This window comes from Primulina huaijiensis, chromosome 7 (genome assembly GCF_012295235.1).
Source record: "Primulina huaijiensis isolate GDHJ02 chromosome 7, ASM1229523v2, whole genome shotgun sequence".
In the NCBI taxonomy this organism is placed as follows: domain Eukaryota; kingdom Viridiplantae; phylum Streptophyta; class Magnoliopsida; order Lamiales; family Gesneriaceae; genus Primulina; species Primulina huaijiensis.
The window spans coordinates 6033594-6052968 of NC_133312.1; the positions used below are offsets into that span (position 1 = coordinate 6033594).

The window sequence follows — 19375 nt, forward strand, 5'->3', positions numbered from 1 at the left end:
TCTTATTAGTTGTTCTTGAACGTCGTCAACACCAATCAGCAACACGATAATTATGTGAATCAATCACACAAATTTTTCACACGAAAATCTTTAACTCTGAACTTCAGTAGGTTCAGAGAAAACTCCAGCAGCTCTCCTCTGCAAAAGTGATCACCGTTCTTCATGGAGTATTTCGTATATATAGATCTTCATATCTTGACCTAATTATCTTTCCATAAAACAAATCCTACAAACATAGAAACAAAAGTTTATTAGGAATAAGGCAAAAACTTGTGTGAGACGGTCTCACATGTCGTATTTTGTGATACGAATCTCTTATTTGGGTCATCCATGAAAAAGTATTACTTTTTATGCTAAGAATATTACTTTTTATTGTGAATATCAGTACGGTTGATCCGTCTCACATATAAAGATTCGTGAGACCGTCTCACAAGAGACCTACTTTAAGAATAAAACTCTACTTTAAATCAAAGATAACTTATCTAAGGATAAATACCAAAGATCCATTATCTAAAGATAATTGCCAAGAATAAATTGTCGATGATCAGATGTCCTGTTTTCTTCACCAATACAAATCACAAACGAACAAAAAGTTAAAAATATTTTTCTTGGTTAATCTAAGGCCTGAGAGGGTAGGAAAAGAGTTCTGCCATATCGTAAAAACGACATTCATTGATTCAATATGAGCGAGGTAATAAATAACAGTTGCAAATGAAAAAAGATAAGGAAAGACAAAAAAATTGGAATCTGTCTCCAATTTCAAAGAAGTGTTGAATCTCCTGAAGTTCAACATGAGTTTAAAAGACAACTAGCATAAACAAACTTTGTATAATACAAAACACACCAAAAGTCTGCATAAATATTCAGAAACATTGTCTTGGTGTGCAATTATAGAGACATGAGAAAACAGAAAACAACATGGTACTACTAAAATTATTGTCTTGTCTTGGTGTACAATTACAGAAACAAAAAACTTGAGACTATAAAATGACACTACTGAAACGTTGTGTAAGCACAAAAGGTCTTCCTTCAATTACCACGTCCCTGAACAATATTAAAACATTAGTGGGAAACAATTTATAAAAAAGTTCAAATTTTTTAGACAAAATTCCTTACTTGTGATGAATGAGGACCCCCAAACTGATAAGGAAATAAATTCATTTGATCACCTAAATAGATGTTTGCATTACCCTCATGTATCTTAAACAGAAAAAAATATATAACATATAAACATATTTTTCTTCAACAATGAAATATTTTTTTTAATAAAAGTTACCATTTGATTTGGCGACCGAAAGAGATGTTGAGATTGTCAAAATATGGAAGGAAAATGCGTTAATGTGAAATTTGAGTGTTGTGATAAAATTCCATAGCTCATTTCTCGTGTGTTGGTGGTTTTTTGTGAACTTTGTCCATTTTTTTTTTTGCTCCTTTAGCACCTAGCAAGTCAAACAAAGTTACAAACTTAGTACAATATGCAAATTCAGTAAGCAAAACACTTCAAGCAGTGTGCACACTTACTTGAAAATAATAAAAGTTAATTGAAACTTCTGTTTTCTCCTTTCTTTTTTTGCTCTTAGTATCCCAGTGTCGTGTAATATTAACATTAGTAACTCCTTTGGTTTTAGCAGTATGTGGGTTACATATGCATACTCCATCACTTCGAATATCATCACATTGTGTCTCATCATCTACACTTAACTTTGACACAAGGTTGGAGATTTCATTTGCAGTGTCAAACAATCCATATAATATTTTTCTTGCCTCCTCATGAGATTTGCTCCGTTGAGTTAGATCATAGGTTGATCTCATTATTTCGTTGACAAACACCACTTCAGATACATGACCAACACCACCCCTCCCACTTTCGTCAAAGTTAGATGTAACTTTATTTCTTATATTCTTCATCCACCTCTTCAAAATATAACATTCGGGTATAACAGTGACATCTATACAATTAAACACCATCAAAGCATGTTTACACAAAATCTCCATTGTCTCAAACTTATGACAACTGTAATTTATTTCATGATTCTACTTATTGAACACCACATGCCGAACCCTTGAGTTTTCATCATGAAATTTTACTCTGATTTGAATCCAATTCCAATCATTACCAAAACAACATGGTGGTTCAACCGATTTGCAATTCAATGAATTAACCAATTTAACTTCGAATATATGGTATATAGACATCGTATAACCATTAGTAGCATGAATCAACAATGGATAGTTTTTCAAAATCTGTGTAAGATTACCATGGCGACAACGAGTATCTTCAGTCTTCTCCCTTTCTCGCCAGTTATTTTGAATCTTTGCATAATTCAGCACAAAGTCGTACAAAGAACTCATTTTGTTACTGTAATGCCTGAAGTAAATATTACAACTATAAAATAGTATTGATGGCATTTTTGTAAATAAGTTGAAAAATATTCAATTTATTTTGATGGCATTTTCGTAAATAAGTTGAAAAATAATGAATTAATTTTAAGGACAAAATGATAATTAGTGACATATCTTGCTCATATGAAGTCCAAATGATTTGATATTTGGATATAACATAGAAAACTCAAAGATATAGAAGTTTCATGTTTTGAGTTTTGGAAAATTTGATCGTTTGACTGGTCCAAATAGATATATCGATGTTAAAATATTAAATATTATATATTAATATAAATTAATATAATATAATATAATATAATATAAATTAAAAATAAAAGATAAAGATGTATTACGTGAAATGAATCTTTCATTCTTACAGTGAAGGATACGAGAGGTGAGAGAAGAAAATTTAAAAAAATGTTTTAATTTTTCTTTTCGATCGTGCGACTTATCGGTTTATCCAATCGACGAACCGACTTCAGTTCTGGAATCGTTGACACGAGGTCTTCGATTTGAGGTATAAATTTTATATTTTTTGGTGATGTTTGAAATTCGTCGATTTTTGGAATAAATCCGATAAATTGTTAAATCATACTGAAATTGAAGATTTTTGAATAGTGTATGATCTTAATGAAGTAGAGAAGATTATTGTGTTGTTGTTTTGAATTATTCCTAATTTATTATAATTAGGGATTTTAATCGTTGAATTGAGATTGGAGAGTTGTTTGTTAGTTGTTATTAATTCTGATTGTACATTCGGAGTCTATGAAGTATAGGCTACACGTTGATATAAAGTTTTCGTAATTTGACGGATGTTGTAAAATAGCCTATTATTTGAAGTTAATTTATTTGAGTGTATTTGATGGTAGTATCGTGAATTAAATACACCAGAATATTAAATTGTTAAAAGATAAGAATTTATAATCGAGTTTTATATTTTGTTGAATTAGTGTTATTGGGCTATTTGATGTTATATATTGAGACTGTTATGATTGTGTTGATACGGTGACAATGGTCTGATAATTGTTGTTGAATTATTTAGATACAACACAAGCCTCGGGATCAAAGAAATAGCCAGATTATATATATACTCGATTATCAGGTACGTGTTGACGTACGAGCATATGTGGTTATTGTTTAGTATTGATGAAAACTATTGTGTTGAACGATGATAAATCACTGGTATTGGGTGATTTGATATTATATCTGTTGTTGTATATTATCGTTGATATTGTTGGCTGTCGTTTGTTGGGAGACGTCACGTTGATGTTGTTCATTCGACGATATTGTTGTCGCTTGTGTTGGGGTGCGACGTATCGTCGATGTTATTCGTTCAACGATATTGCTGTCGCCGGAGTAGGGGTGCGATGTATCGTTGATGTTATTCGTTTGACGATATTGCTGTCGCCGGTGTTGGGGTGCGACGTATCGTCGCTGTTGTTGTTGCAGTAGTATGAGAGTGATGACGTTTATATCGTTGGTGGTTTGATTGTCCAGAGACAGCAGAGGGAGTATTTCTGTTATCATTTCAGTTATATTTTATATTGTTGATACTATAACTGTTATGTATTACGATGATGATTGTTGTGTATGCTCACCCTTTGGGAGCTGTTTCTGTTGGACAGGTTATAGGACTATGCCGTGAGACAGGATAGTGGTGAAGGGCTAGGTGTGTCTAGTCAAACAGTCATGTAGTTGATAGTAGATAGAAACAGTATAGTTTATTGTTTTACTTGAGTTGTATGTGTGCATTTACTATACTGTTTCTGCTGCATTGACGTAGATAGTGTGGTGATTGCACTATTTTGTCGTATATGTATTATATTATTACGTCGTTGAAAAGAAAATTTTTATGCATATGACGTCGCATGTTGTATGATTACGTGGCGAGGTTTGGGGCGCCACAGTTACCTGTCTTTTTTAAAACCATATTTGTGACTTCACTTCTCGAAGTAGCCAAAAGTTCCGCACTAAACCTTCCATTCATAAAATCAATAGACCACTTCTCCTTAAGCTTGTACATCTCATTCAACCATTTATGAGCATCCAAATCATATGTTTCAATCATATATTTCCATGTGCTCTCAAATTCATCTTCAAAATCACAATGATTCATGCATTTATACCACAATCCTTTACAAGCAGAATCACAATTTAAACTCCCAAAGTGTGAAGGAGCATTTTGATTTATATGCCATTGACATAAACTGTGAGGCCCATTTACTCTAACGATAATTAATGATCAAACAATAATGGTTTGATTTAAAACTGCAGCGGAAATGGTTTAAAGATACTTTAAAACGGACCTCAGGGCCTAGAAAAATTTCGGCATGACCTCCCCGTAAGCAGGACATCCCGAAAAACTCAAGCAGCATTTTATATCAAAATATACTCCAACTAGAGTCATAAAAACAAAAACCAAAGTCAACAACCTATAGCCGCAGTGGCCAGGACTAAACAGAAATTAAAACTTAACACATACTCACCAGATCATAAGAATCATAGGGTCAACTCAGAACATCACAAAAACAACCAAATATCATTACAGATACACGGGGCATCTCCCCGGTAAATAAACTACAATACAAGACTGAAACAAACTCAAGACATACATATAGACTAACTGGGAAACTCCACTGACAGAACCAAGCAATCCAACCTCAATCCCGAGCTCCACTGGCGGAACCGCGACCTGATGCTGCAAAACGACTCGGGAGATCTACCATGGTGCCCAATAGCAACCACAGCAGCCCCCCCAGTAAACAACTGAGGTTAGGATTCTGGTATGAAGCAGTTCAACAATAACAACAATAATCATAAATTATACATAATCATATAGTAAAATGTAATATGCAATGCATGAAAGGCTCAACGAATAATCGGGATAACAGGAGCCAACAAACGGTACGATAACAATTGGAATAATGCTCGAGCAACAACACAGGGGAGCTACATCGTCATGCAACTAAACCGCCCTGCCAAGTATGCGAGGTATGCCAAGCTGTGCTGAATAACACCCCTGACTCGGCCTCCATACAGCTGATAAGCTATAACAGGATGGCACAACAGAACGAACTAGATGACACAATCCCAGCGCTCACCTCAAAAGGCTGCACTAACCACGGAATTGTTCAATCACATCTACGGTTTCATGTGTATAGGCCTATCAGCCACACAATGATCCCGAGATAAACAACAGTGCCAGATAACAACGGATATCAACAATGGGCTAACAAGAACGATAGGGCTCAACATGAATGTCATAACTGTATGCCCGATGCTAAATGCCAATAATATGTCATAATAATAAACATAGATCACAACGAAGGCATTTAACAATTTATAACAGTCAGCAATTCATAAACACAATCCATGTAACACAGAATGACAATCAAACATAATTTATGTTTTACCGTTGTATGTTACCGAGCTGTAACATACCTAAACCGACTCTAAAATCACAACAAGCTCAACTTTAATCTCCTCGACCTAACAATGATAAAAATAGGTTGAATAATTCACAATTCGCCAATAAAACTAAATTAATCCAACTTATTGATTTTTAATTATCAAAACTTAATTCCCAAATCAATTTCAACAATTCTGAAATTTCAACTAAATAACCGTAATTCTCCAAAATAATCACACGATTAGCTCGATACTAATTCACAAACTCTTCGATTTATACCTCAAAGCTCTCCAACGATCGAACCTACAATATAAACCCAATATATACGTCAATATAATGCATTAAAATCGACAAAGCGAAATTAAATCGAAGCGAGTAAAATTACACTTCGGGGCAGCCTACTTATGCACCGAAAAATCTGGAATTGGATCCAAAAATTACCAAGATCGAAGTATAAACTAGTCGCTAGCGGTCCAATGTTGCTACTCGCCGGAAAAGACACCGGAAAACACTATTCTCGACCAAAAACCGAACTGAAAACTAGCTGGAAAATGCAGGAACAGCAAGGTAAGATTTAAGCGTCAATTCCTTGCTCAAAATACTCCAAAGAACCAAGAAAAACCAAGCAATAGCTCACCTGAAATCGAACAAGAAACTTGAACAGGAACAGCCACGAAACAGGGTTCGATTGGGGCTAAAACGAGCATCAAAAGTAGCGATTAATGGTTCAAAACGAAGCTACTGATGTAAGGAAGAAAACCCCTCAAACCGTTTGTGATTTGGACGCCGGACGGAGGAGATATCGCAACTTTCCCGCAGCTGCTACAAGTGTTGCGAAAATGGGGTTGAGGGAAATGGTTTCTGATTTCTTCCTTTCTTTCTCCACAAGATAAATTGTGTGTATGTATATGTATATTTAGTTACTAAAAAATAGTAACACATGCTCAAAAATCTGGGTTTTGCATTAATCTTGCTCCCGTGTGTTATTTAAACTCTATATGTATTTTATATCGTTAAATTCTCCGATATTCTAAAATACATATTTTTAACACACCTACAAAAATTATTTGGCATAAATAATTATTTTAATTTAACACTCAATAATTATTCTAATTATGCCAAAATTACCGGATAATTAATTTCAGGACCTTACATAAACGATGATGTGAAAGTGAAAAAATTGTTTCAATGGCATTCATCATGGCTTGACATTGGTCTGAAAAGATAGTTTGTGGTTGTCGTCTATTCATAAAATCAAGAAATGTTGCAAACAACCATTCAAAAGAACTTTAAGTTTCATCTAACATAAAAGTCAAGCCAAACAATACATTCTGCATAAGGTGATTTATACCAACAAATGGAGCACATATTAAATTATACTTATTTGTTCTATATGTTGTATCTATCGACACGACATCACCAAAATATTCATAATCAACCTCGCATCTATAGTCCCTAAAGAAAAAGTTCATCAACCTATCATCATCATCCAATTGAACATTCCGGTAAAAATAATTCTCTTTATTTGCCTTATTTATAAAATATTGAATAAGTGCAGTGACATCTCTATTCTCAACTTTGGTATGTTTTTTCAACCGACTCATATGGTCATATGTATCCTTTCTAATAAAACCTAAATTTTGTGATCCACATGCTTCATTTTTCATAAAAAAAACATCATTAGAAAAGGATATTCCAGCATTTACCATAACTTATAGAGTAGACTTTTTTGCATGTGATTTATTGCGTGCCGATCTTAGCAAGTGAGTTTGATCAGGTACAAACATGTCATGGTTATGCTCTTCAACAAATCTATTAGCCCGCCATTCACACCTTTTTTCCCTTGTAATCTTCAATTTGGCTTTACATTGTGTTATAATGACCGGCTTTGATAAACTGGAATCATTTTACTAGAAAATTTCTCATCTTTCAAACCTTCACATGAACAATGAAATTCTTTTGATTGAAGTTCATTGGTATGAGAAAAATATCGTTGATCACCCTTCCTCACACTAAATCCCTTGGCATGCGCATGTTGACAATACAACAAATAAGTATCTTCAACGTTGTTCACAACCTGCCCCACTTTTATTTTACTCTCCAAAACATGGACAAAAGAGTTATAATTTTGTACGTCAACATTTTCAGCTTCTTCATTGCAGTCTCCTTCCACCTCTTCATGTGACAGTTGATTGTTATCTTCCATTTTCAAACAAGAAACCAACTGGATCAATTAACAAAAACAAACTAGATGAATTTAAATATTTACTATAACACAAGGCAAATCAACTTGATCTACTGGAATGAAATTAAATATTACCAGCGAATTGATCAACTGGAATCAAATAAAAAATCTGATCATCACAAATCATCCACCATTCTGCCAAGCTGCTTCATACCCCTGCAAGTAAGATGCAATGTACACAATTTGATATCTGCCACATTCAAATATGAGAAATCAATTTGGGAATAAAAAATAAAAGAGCAATGTACACAATTTGATATCTGCCACATTTAAGTATGTTTAGTGTCAACTATTGCTCATGTCTCGAGTGGCTATTCTAGCTGTCATTTATTTATTTATGTATTTTAACTCTTATCAACTATTTTTTTAATAAATAAAATTTTACAAATTTATCCAGAAGAGTAAATGAATTAATTCTGCTCACTGTGCCTCATCATTTCATTTCTATATGTTCGGGGTTCAGACAAGTGAGTACGATCGTGAACAAGAATCTGATATGGGTTAATATGTCGAGAGAGATAATTAAGCTGGGCAGTTTGATTTTGATGGCGTGGAACCGTGGTAGCTAGAGGAAACTCATTGCTTACTTTTTGACAAAGAAATGGGAGGAGGACTGATCGGAACTTGAACCTCGAAGCTTTATACGAACCTTTACTTCACTTTACTGAGCCACTGCTTTTTTATTTATTAGCCACTTATTAGTATATATAATTCAACACTTAACTCTATACAAAAAAATTCCATTGTAGAATTATGCATTCATAATTAGAATAAAAAAAAGATATATTAGTTAATGTATTTAAATGAGGATGCTACATTAAATATCAATTATTAGTATTGTCTTCAATGACATTGAAACATTTATGTTGTCAAGTAATATATAATTGGTTAATTTCAAATTAGCTTTATTATTCTATTTTTTAGTCAAAATATTTCGTTTATAATTGAGTATATTTATTTTTAATGCTTAATATTTTAAATTTCTTAACAGAAAATTTGGATTCGAGTCATAACATCTCAATAATGTAGTTTACATAATTCAACCAGGATAGTGTTGGGAACATCAATATATTAACATCTCGACAAAAACATGTATGAGACGATATCACGGATCGTATTTTGTAAGACAGATATCTTATTTGGGTCATCTAAGAAAAAATATTATTTTTTATGCTAAGAGCAGTGTTCTAATAAGCCCGCTTAAGCGTGCTAAAGCTTGAAGCTCGGCAAAACTGCCCCGGTTCGGAAAAAATGGAGAAAAAGTCAAACTAAACATAATTAAGTGTTTAATTAAGCGTACTTAAACATAATTAATCGTATCTATTTATTTTTTAATTTTTTTTATTTTGAAGATATGTCTTTTTATTTTAAAATAATAAATTAGGTTTATAATTTAGATATTTAATTTTTAATTTTAATTATGATTAAAAGTGTGTGATAATGATTTGACAAGTATTTAACATTTTTAATGTGGTTTAAATGCAAAAACAAATAAATATTGTAATTTTTATATTTTTATGATTTTATAAATATGAGAATTAATGCATCAGGCTTAAATTTATCACATTTATGTATTATTTTATCTATTTATTGATTTGAGATAATTACAATTACACTAAAGATAAAAAACGTTTTTTCACGCTTAAACCTGTGCTTAAGCTTGAAAAGCTTGGAGCTCGACATCCGCGGTTCGAGACGCTTCACGCTTTTTAGAACCTTGACTAAGAGTATTATTTTTTATTGAGAATGTATGATTGACTCATCTCACAGATAAAGATTCGTGAAACCATCTCACAAGAGACCTAATGTATGATTTGCCAATCCGACGTTAATTGGAAAGCAGAAATTAATTAAAATATCAACATAAATTCTAAATTTACTAATTGATTTTTATAAATATAACTTAATATTTGTCAAATAATATATTGATAAAAAAAAAGCTGGTCGACAAAACATTTCAATTTGGTGGCAAAATCAATCGAATTTTCAGTTGTATCAACCAACATTATAAAATAACATTGTCAAAGTGATTTGAAAAAAGCGGACAGAATGGGTGACCTGATACGACTATTTTGTCCAGTGATCAGAATACATGATAAGACACAATTCATTCACATCCTCGAGTGGCTAAAACGACAACTTCAACATTCCGAAGAGTAAAAACTCTCTTAAACCAAATCAAATCACAACACAGTTGGTAGTCAACCTACATATATTCCAAAATCAAGTCTTAAATCCATGAAGATTGCAACATCTCAACTCCAGTTTCTTTCCATAACTTTCCTCTAGTCAAATGACTCATCATCATCATCTGGTAACGGCTGACTAGCAGCTTGAGCAAGCTCAGCTTCATGTCTGCAAAAAATTAAATACGAGGTAAAAATACGCCTTGTTTAAATTCACAATTAGTCTTGCGACTGGGCTAGGTTTATGCGTGGATGTGTGAACTTTAGCCAAGAATGGCCGGATGTGAGAGAGAGAGAGATACTTACAGTTGCTGGGCAGCCATATCAATGTGCACTTCTGGCGGAGCAAGAGCAGGAGACTCAACAAAATGCAAAGCAACATCGCTGCAAACAGAAACATAGTAAACCATCAGATGGTTTGAAAAAACACTACAACACGTAGTTTTCTCAAAATGTAATAAACTGTGCACGCACCCTGCAAGTTTTCGGGCGAGATACAAGAAGGGCTTCTCAAAATTATAATTACTCTTCGCTGATATTTCGTAATACTGCAGATTCTTTTTCCTGTGGAAGGTGACCTGCTTTGCCTTGACCTGCCTGTTCTTAACATCAACCTTGTTTCCGCAAAGCACTATTGGAATATTCTCACAAACCCTGAATTTGATTTTAGGCAGTAGAAAATGTTATATATGTTATTTTGTCATCACCATTTTTAAGTCCAAACCTCACACAATTTTAGCTGAGAATAAAACATACCGACAAAGATCACGGTGCCATGTAGGGACATTTTTGTATGTAAGTCGAGCTGTTACATCAAACATAATGATGGCACACTGTCCATGGATGCTGCAACAGTTCAACAACACAATATAAGAATCATTCTTAGAAATAAAAACAGTGGGCCAAAACTAGACAAACAGCGATAGCATACTCAAGACAGTCTAAAGTACATCGACATCCAACCGAATTTAGGTGACAGAAATGGACCTTGGTTTTTCTCATCGACCAAGTTTACTCACTACACCCTCCATTGATACAAGATACAGATTCATTTATAAAATTCATTATCTTCTAAAAATATGGGAAGAATATATAAGAAAAATGTCGCAAACCTACTACAATTTGAAGCACACAGCTCAAAAAGATATCAACCATATGTTCTAGACACCAATTTCACTTATTATTCAAACTCATCCACAGAATCGCTGATTAAATATTTCAAATACTATCCTTTCTTCCCAAAACGTCTCCAATTGTGAACAAACAAAAGCATAATCAAGAAGCAAAGTAACAGTTCATGCATGGTTGTTAAAAGCGTGCGCCTAGGCGACATTGTGCTTGGCTTGTTACTCAGGCACGCCCATATCTCGTTTGCATTGTTGAATCAGGTAGTAAAAGTTACTCCACTACTCCTTACACATTTATCATGCTTCTTTTTATCCAAAATTCCAAAACGCGGTTTGTTTTAATGTATTTTATTGAATTTTAAAATTTATATCAAATGCACTTTCTTGCAAGAAAATGTGTGCTAAGCTGTGCGGCTCCAGGGCAACCTAGCACTTTAGCGCGACTTGTCTCCTATAAATAACTATGAGTTCATGAGATAAAAAATTCACTTACTAGTATCCATCCCTAAGGCCACCAAATTTCTCTTGTCCGGCCGTGTCCCAGCAGTAAAATCGGATTTTCCCGCAGTTAGTATGGAAATCTAGTGGATGAACTTCCACGCCAATGGTAGCTGCACAAAAAAGAAAAAAAAGATGCACTTCAGAAATAAAAATCACACAGAAAAAGAATAATCTGAAATAAGTACAAAAAGAACATATTCCACTGGAACTTACGCTCATATTTCTTCTCAAATTCTCCGGTCAAATGCCTCTTCACGAAAGTGGTTTTCCCTACAACAATAAAAGAAATCTATAAAACCACAACGACCAAGTTGCAAAAAAGAATCCTCAATCATGTGCTCTTGCTAATGCAATTTACTTTACTCTGCTCAGAAACACCTTGTCATAAAACAGTAAATTCAAGGTTCTAAGATAGATGTTAGACAAGACATTACGGCATAGTTTGGTACACATGATAGGATAAACATGTGATATATAATATAAGGATAAGAACATATATAAGATGTAGGATATTATATTTAATGTTTGGTATGATTTTAATAAGAGTGATTAAATTTATATATTAAATTATAATGACAAAATTAACCTTATCATAATAAATTTTATAATTTCAAAGATATCGCTTGAGTTCATATTTCTTATCTGTTCGTGCGCCGACAGTGCTTGTATGATTTATTTATTTTTACCTAATTTTATATATTATATAATATGATAATTGAGTGAGTAACTCAAATATCAATTTTTAAAGTTAATCTAGTGATATAAATAATTTTATTGAGATTTATAAAAATCATTTATATAATTATATCAAGTTCATTTATATAATTATCATATTATATAATATATAAAAATAAAATAAAAATATTTATTTGATGGGACCGCTTTCTAAGAAGGTACCAAACTTGAGACTTATCTCGTGTACCAAACTATACCTACAAAAATTTATAACAGAGATACCGTCATCGTAGTTACTGAACTAATGCGTATAAAACTGCTTCATAAAAAGAACAAATAATCAATTGAATAAGAAATTAACAAAAAAGTAAAATGCAATCGTCGTCGCAAACCATACCACCCTAATTATCAAATCAATGTACATGTTGAAGGCTTTGAAGCAGTCTAACATCCTAATCAATTAGTAAAACTGGAAAAAAAACTAAATCCAGATCCAAACTAACTACTGATACGCCTTCGAACATATAACATAAGTTGCCTAAACCATCATTAATTAATCTATTATCGGTGAAAGAAACATAGCAATAATCACATAGTCGGCTAAACAAACACTCAAAAACAAGAATCAATATTTGAATAAATCTAAAAAATTACCAGTGCCACCATCGCCGACAATTACGAGTTTGAAGCTCGGGTAATCCACGGTTTGTTGGTTCGGCAAAGCCTGAACATCACAAAAAGAAAAAAAAATAAGAAAAAACACATCGACAAAAATATAATTCTGCTACACGAATCAACGTATAAACATATACCATGTGTATTTTCTGCGGTTGAAAGTAAAAAGACGATGCTCGAGAGAGGAAGAATGCGTATAATCTGCGAATGGTGGTGCGTTTATATGCGTGGCATATATATATATAGATTCGGAAGCCCTAATGCGGAGTAGAGTCTTGAATTTGTGCTAAACCGAGTAGCTTTAAGCTGACGCGATGATCTGAACCGTTGGATCAATTGTAGTCGCGGTGTCACATGCTTGTCGCGTGTTAGGGGTACACCTCGTTGGGTGACACGCCTTTCTAGAAATGTTTTGTATCGGGCTTAATACTTGGGCCCAATAGCCCAATTACAGAAACAAGTTATGGGCCTATGGAGAAGCTTGTCCAAATATTTTACAGTTTCAAATATAAAACTATCAAGTCAGTATCCATGTCTGGAGCCCAAATTGTTTCCACAATTTTTATTATTATACATAAAAGTACATAGGTAGAATTAAATTCTATTCTAATCCATCAATTGCTTGCCATATCTAATACACAACATCAATATATATGAATTCAAATTCAATCTTTAAAACCAAATAGAGATGGTTTACTTGAAAAGAAATAAAATACTTTTAATTCTCAGTGAGACGGTTTATTGGAAGATATATAGAGAAAATCGAAGCATATATTGTGTCGTGGCGGGATTGACATGACTCTTGAAATTACTAACAATAGAGCTCTGCTGTCGGTGGCGGAGATTGACGTGACTCTTGAAATTACTGACAATAGTGCTCCGCTTTTACAAATACACAAAAACTCTTGTGAGAAGGTCTTACGATCTCGCAAAAAACATATTCTTGAAAACAAAGATAAATTATTGTCCTTCAAGGAATGATGACTTATTACTTTTGTTTTTGTTAGCCAAATTGCTAATGACAAAAGTATAGAAGCAAAAAATATAAAAATAGGGAACGAATGCAATCTTGTAAAGACAAATCACTAAACGAATATGAGTATATTATTGAAATTATGAATATCGTGTAAAAAAAAAAACAACAAAAAACAGTAACCCAAGCCGAGGCATGTACGAAATGCAGTTTTCTTAAAACATATTTGTCCCCTCCGACAGTGCTTCGAGGATCTGGACGGACAATTGTTTCCCGAGATTCAACAAGAAAACCTTGCAACAACTTAGCACAAAATAACTACACGACGAACTGAAAACGTACCTTCACTTTATCACAGAAATTTATCGTAGGCCAAATGAAAATCTAACAATATGAAATGCAAGAGAATGCTTGAGAGAGATCTTGAGTGTTTGTAAAAATCATTTTATTTTTATGAAATGAGGAAATGAACATATTATTTATAAACCCCAAAATGCATATCAGAAGTCATGCAAGATTAATTAATTCAATTAATCTTCTCATTAACTCGAGAATATGAAGAGACAAAAGTCTTCAATTAAATCAAGAATGCGGAAAGTCAAAAAACATTTCTACAATCATGAGCTACAACTAACTCAAAAATATAGACAACCAAAAGACACTCCTAAATTCACGAGTCATAATTTTAATTCAAACTCTAAAATTGATTTAAATTTCCAACAGTTTTTTTCACGTGGTTATCTTGAATTGATACATAGTTATACTTTCTTTTGTATTTGTTTTTTTTTTCTTGTTTTGTTGTTTTTTATTATTTGGGAGATTTTAAAGCTCCGAAAATCTATCTAGGTAAACATCAATCAACATTTCAAAGCTTGTGTGTGTATCAACCCAAAGTGCACCTAAACGTAACAAAAGTATGCATACATAAAATTTGACTGGCGATTCGAACCGAGTGAAGAAACTATAAAATATATCTCAAGAAAAACGAGTTTTACAATACATCAACAAATTCAAAGAATTTTTCAGGTTATTTAACTTAAAAGTAGCATGTGACATATGATATTTCAAGTGTGAAACCACGATTTTTTTCCGAAAATAAGAATTTTGATGATAAGCCTAATTTTGGGATAAATAAATCAAGATCTAAGAATTTAAATAAAGAATATTTTTTGGATGTAAGCAGATAAAGTTTTTTATATAAATTCAAAGTTGAAAAAAATATACCAGATAAAGATCTAATATTTGATATGATATTGTTAACTGGATAAAGATTAAGCAAGATGATAATCTGATCCCTAAATTTCGAAATCTTAGAATATTTAATTAGGATTTTCGAAATTATGGAGTTAGGAAAAAAATCTACACGATAAAAAAATGCAGGCATGGGAAAATTAAAAAGTTCGCCTACCAGAATTTTAGGGAAAATCAAGAGTATTATTTTGGGATAATTTACCACAAAATTCGAATTACTAAAGGAGATTTTTGGGATTTAAGAGCAAGGATTTAATCGTACTGGAAAATAAAAGATCTACCGAATATTGAGAATTAGACAAAAAATTCGAAATTTTGCAGGCTTGGATAGGAGAATATTTCGAAAATATATATAAGGAATTGATATATAGATTTCGAAATTATCCGGTACGTATCATGGATAAGCTATGATAATTTATCCTAGATTCAATGTTTAATTTAAAAGTTCAAACGCGAGGATAATACACGATCAGGATAGCAGTCAACCCCTATAAATAGGAGAGTCATTGTAATGCCTGAAGTAAATATTACAACTATAAAATAGTATTGATGGCATTTTTGTAAATAAGTTGAAAAATATTCAATTTATTTTGATGACATTTTCGTAAATAAGTTGAAAAATAATGAATTAATTTTAAGAACAAAATGGTAATTAGTGACATATCTTGCTCATATGAAGTTTAAATGATTTGAGATTTGGATATAACGTAGAAAACTCAAATATATAGAAGTTTTATGTTTTGAGTTTTGGAAAATGTGATCGTTTTGACTGATCCAAAGGGATATACCAGTGTTAAGATGTTAAATATTATATATTATATTATATTATTTTATTTTATTTTATTAATATAATATAATATAATATTAAAAAAAAAGTAAATAAATGTGAAATTTTTGTACGGTGAAACTCATTTCACATAGAGTTTTAGCAGTGAGGTGAGAAGAACAAAAAAAAGAATAGAGTTTCAATTTTCTTTTCGATCGTGTAACTTATCGGTTTATCCAATCGACGAACCGACTTCAGTTTTGGGATCGTCACGAGGTCTTCGATTTTAGGTATAAATTTTATAGTTTTGGTGATGTTTAAAATTCGTCGATTTCTGGAATAAATCCGATAAATTGTTAAATCATACTGAAATTGAAGATTTTTGAATAGTGTATGATCTTAACGAAGTAGAGAAGATTATTGTGTTGTTGTTTTGAATTATTCTTAATTTATTATAATTAGGGATTTGTAATCGTTGGATTGAGATTGGAGAGTTGTTTGTCAGTTGTTATTAATTCTAATTATATATTCGAAGTCTATGAAGTATAGGCTACACGTTGATATAAAGTTTTTGTAATTTGACGGATGTTGTAAAATAGCCTATTATTTGAAGTTAATTAATTAGGGTGTATTTGATGTTAGTATGGTGAAATAAAATACACCAGAATATTAATTATTGAACGATAAGAATTTATAATCGACTTGTAGATTTTGTTGAATTAATTGTTGTTGGGCTATTTGCTGTGCTATATTGAGGTTGTTATAATTGTGTTGATACAGTGACAATGATCTGATAATTGTTGTTGAATTATTTAGATACATCACAAGCCTCGGGATCAAAGAAATAGCCAGATTTTATATATATTCGATTATTAGGTACGTGTTGACGTACGAGCATATGTTATTATTGTTTAGTATTGATGAATACTATTGCGTTGAACGATGATAAATCACTGGTATTGGGTGATTTGATATTATATCTGTTGTTGTTTATTATTGTTGATATTGTTGGCTGTCGTTTGTTGGGAGACGTCACGTTGATGTGGTTCGTTCGACGATATTGCTGTCGCGGGTGTTGGGGTGCGACGTATCGTCGATGTTGTTGTTGCAGTAGTATGGGAGTGATGACGTTGAGATCGTTGGTGGTTTGATTGTCCAGAGACAGCAAATGGAGTATTTCTGTTATCATTCAAGTTATATTTTATATTGTTGAGACTATAATTGTTATGTATTACGATGATGATTGTTGTGTATGCTCACCCTTTGGGAGCTGTTTCTGTTGGACAGGTTACAGGACTATGCTGTGAGACAAGATAGTGGTGAAGGACTAGGTGTGTCTAGTCAAACAGTCCTGTAGTTGATAGTAGATAGAGACAGTATAGTTTATTGTCTTATTTGAGTTGTATGTGTGTATTTATTATATTGTTTCTGCTGCATTTACGTAGATAGTGTGGTAATTGCACTATATTATCGTATATGCATTATATTATTACGTCGTTGAAAAGAAAATTTTTATGCATATGACGTCACATGTTGTATGATTACGTGGCGAGGTTTAGGGCGCCACAGTCATGCCATTCGAAATTCACACTCCACATTTTCAAAATTTTCTCTCTAGTTCTCCATAGGAATTTTCGAGTCTTTGCTCTCTTAATGTGCCGAGTATCGAAGCTCCGCAGCAGTCCAGATCCATGCTCGGTTCCTACCATCAAAGTTCTCATTTTTCGAATTATTCAAGGTAATGGGGTTTTTGCTATACTATAATTTGCACATTTGTCCTTCGTAAGTGTGCTTTTGTTATGCATATATTCTTTCGTAATTGGGTTTTTGCTATATTATAATTTGTGTATGAATCTCCCTCCAGTTTTTTTTTGAAAGTTCGTTCGAGCATAATTTCTTGTTCACTATATATTTTATTCGAGATTTTTCAAATTATATGTTCAAAGCACTGTTGGATTTGATTAGATATAAGAAAGGATTTTCGAACTATAACCTTTATACGGTGGGATAGTAACCATTGTACGGCCTTACTCCATAGAGGACTAACATATTGGACATGGCCTCACTCCTTAGAGGATTCACATATAGGAGACTGATATCAGGAAACCATGGAAATGAGATGAATTTCAGTGCCAAACAAGTATGCTATTCGAGTATGATATGAGATGATATGTTATCATTATGAAGTATGAATATTCGTTATTATTCAAGTTATAATATGCTATGTAAAATTTGAATTCAAGTATATCTATATGTTGCTACATATTTCGAACAACCCCCCACTTGCTGAGTATTTCCGAAAATAATCACCCCTTACTACCTCCCCCAGATAAGAACGAAGAGCAAAGGGAAGAAGAGGAGCTAGAGCAGTTTTATAGATAGTTGAAGATCTCGAGTTATCCAAGAAGTTTTGAAACTTAGTTTATGTTTCTTGCTTCCGCACTATTAAAACATTTTTAATCAGTTTATTTTGGTATTTAAGTTGTAAAGACGATTCTTTTGTTGATTATGAGAAATAAACTGATTTTGGTATATACTGTACTATGAAGCTTGTTGTTTGACGATTATGTGATTGTTGAGCAACGCCGTGTCACTTAACCTCAGTCTCGAGACGTGACATTTAAGTGGTATCAGAGCCGCTAAGTTCGAAATCCAGTTGTGAAAATTTTACCAAAAAAAAAAATCGAGGTTTCACATCAAGTGTCTTTCGTAGGAAGCAAGAAAACAAAAAATCATTGTACCCCTCACACGATCGATGTTTGTTTGGTATACTTTAACCAAATATTTATTCACAAAACTAGAATGGCCTCATATTGGGAACGCTGGCTAACTTGGCATCAGTCACAAAGTGAAGCATAGTCAGTGCTCCTCGTGTTATAGTATGTGCTGAAAAACAAAACTCGAGTTCGCGTAGCTCTAGCCACGAACCTTAGAGCCGCCCTTTTGTACCCACCTCCACCTTTGGACTCGTATGGGACCTTTAAAAACTAACTTCGTTATAATTCCCAACACACACTTTAACTGTTCAATTATATATATTACATTTCACATTTGTGTATGTCGCAATCCACTAATATATATATTTTGTGTTGTCTACACTCTTAATATTCACAACGAGGAAAATGAAATTTTAGTCCAATAAATTGACATGTTTTGAGATTTAGTTTTTTAACTTGTCAGTGTTT

General features: G+C 32.8%; 1 protein-coding gene and 2 long non-coding RNA genes across 3 annotated transcripts; 1 reads left to right on the top strand and 2 right to left on the bottom strand.

Annotated features, from left to right (window-relative positions):
- The first annotated feature begins 2799 nt into the window (after window positions 1-2799).
- On the top strand, window positions 2800-17649 carry LOC140981857 (uncharacterized). Its single transcript, XR_012176148.1, has 3 exons — window positions 2800-2899; window positions 3425-3484; window positions 17478-17649. It is a non-coding gene; the product is annotated as an uncharacterized lncRNA (long non-coding RNA).
- On the bottom strand, window positions 5780-6665 carry LOC140980358 (uncharacterized). Its single transcript, XR_012175931.1, has 2 exons — window positions 6429-6665; window positions 5780-6335 (listed from the first exon to the last, which is right to left on the bottom strand). It is a non-coding gene; the product is annotated as an uncharacterized lncRNA (long non-coding RNA).
- On the bottom strand, window positions 10103-13493 carry LOC140981426 (GTP-binding nuclear protein Ran-3). The gene is made up of 8 exons (XM_073447819.1): window positions 13338-13493; window positions 13180-13249; window positions 12064-12120; window positions 11843-11960; window positions 10979-11068; window positions 10697-10876; window positions 10529-10606; window positions 10103-10391 (listed from the first exon to the last, which is right to left on the bottom strand). Exons 1-8 carry the CDS (start codon window positions 13338-13340, stop codon window positions 10322-10324), a joined length of 666 nt encoding a protein of 221 aa, XP_073303920.1. The 5' UTR covers window positions 13341-13493; the 3' UTR covers window positions 10103-10321.
- Window positions 17650-19375: the final 1726 nt, after the last annotated feature.

Excerpts from the sequence above, each read along its gene's own strand:
- LOC140981426 (XM_073447819.1), bottom strand. Across the intron at positions 11,069-11,842 it reads GGCCTTAGGGATGGATACTA|CATCCATGGACAGTGTGCCA; the intron begins GTAAGTGAATTT and ends GAACTGTTGCAG. Across the intron at positions 10,607-10,696 it reads CTCGCCCGAAAACTTGCAGG|CGATGTTGCTTTGCATTTTG; the intron begins GTGCGTGCACAG and ends TTCTGTTTGCAG.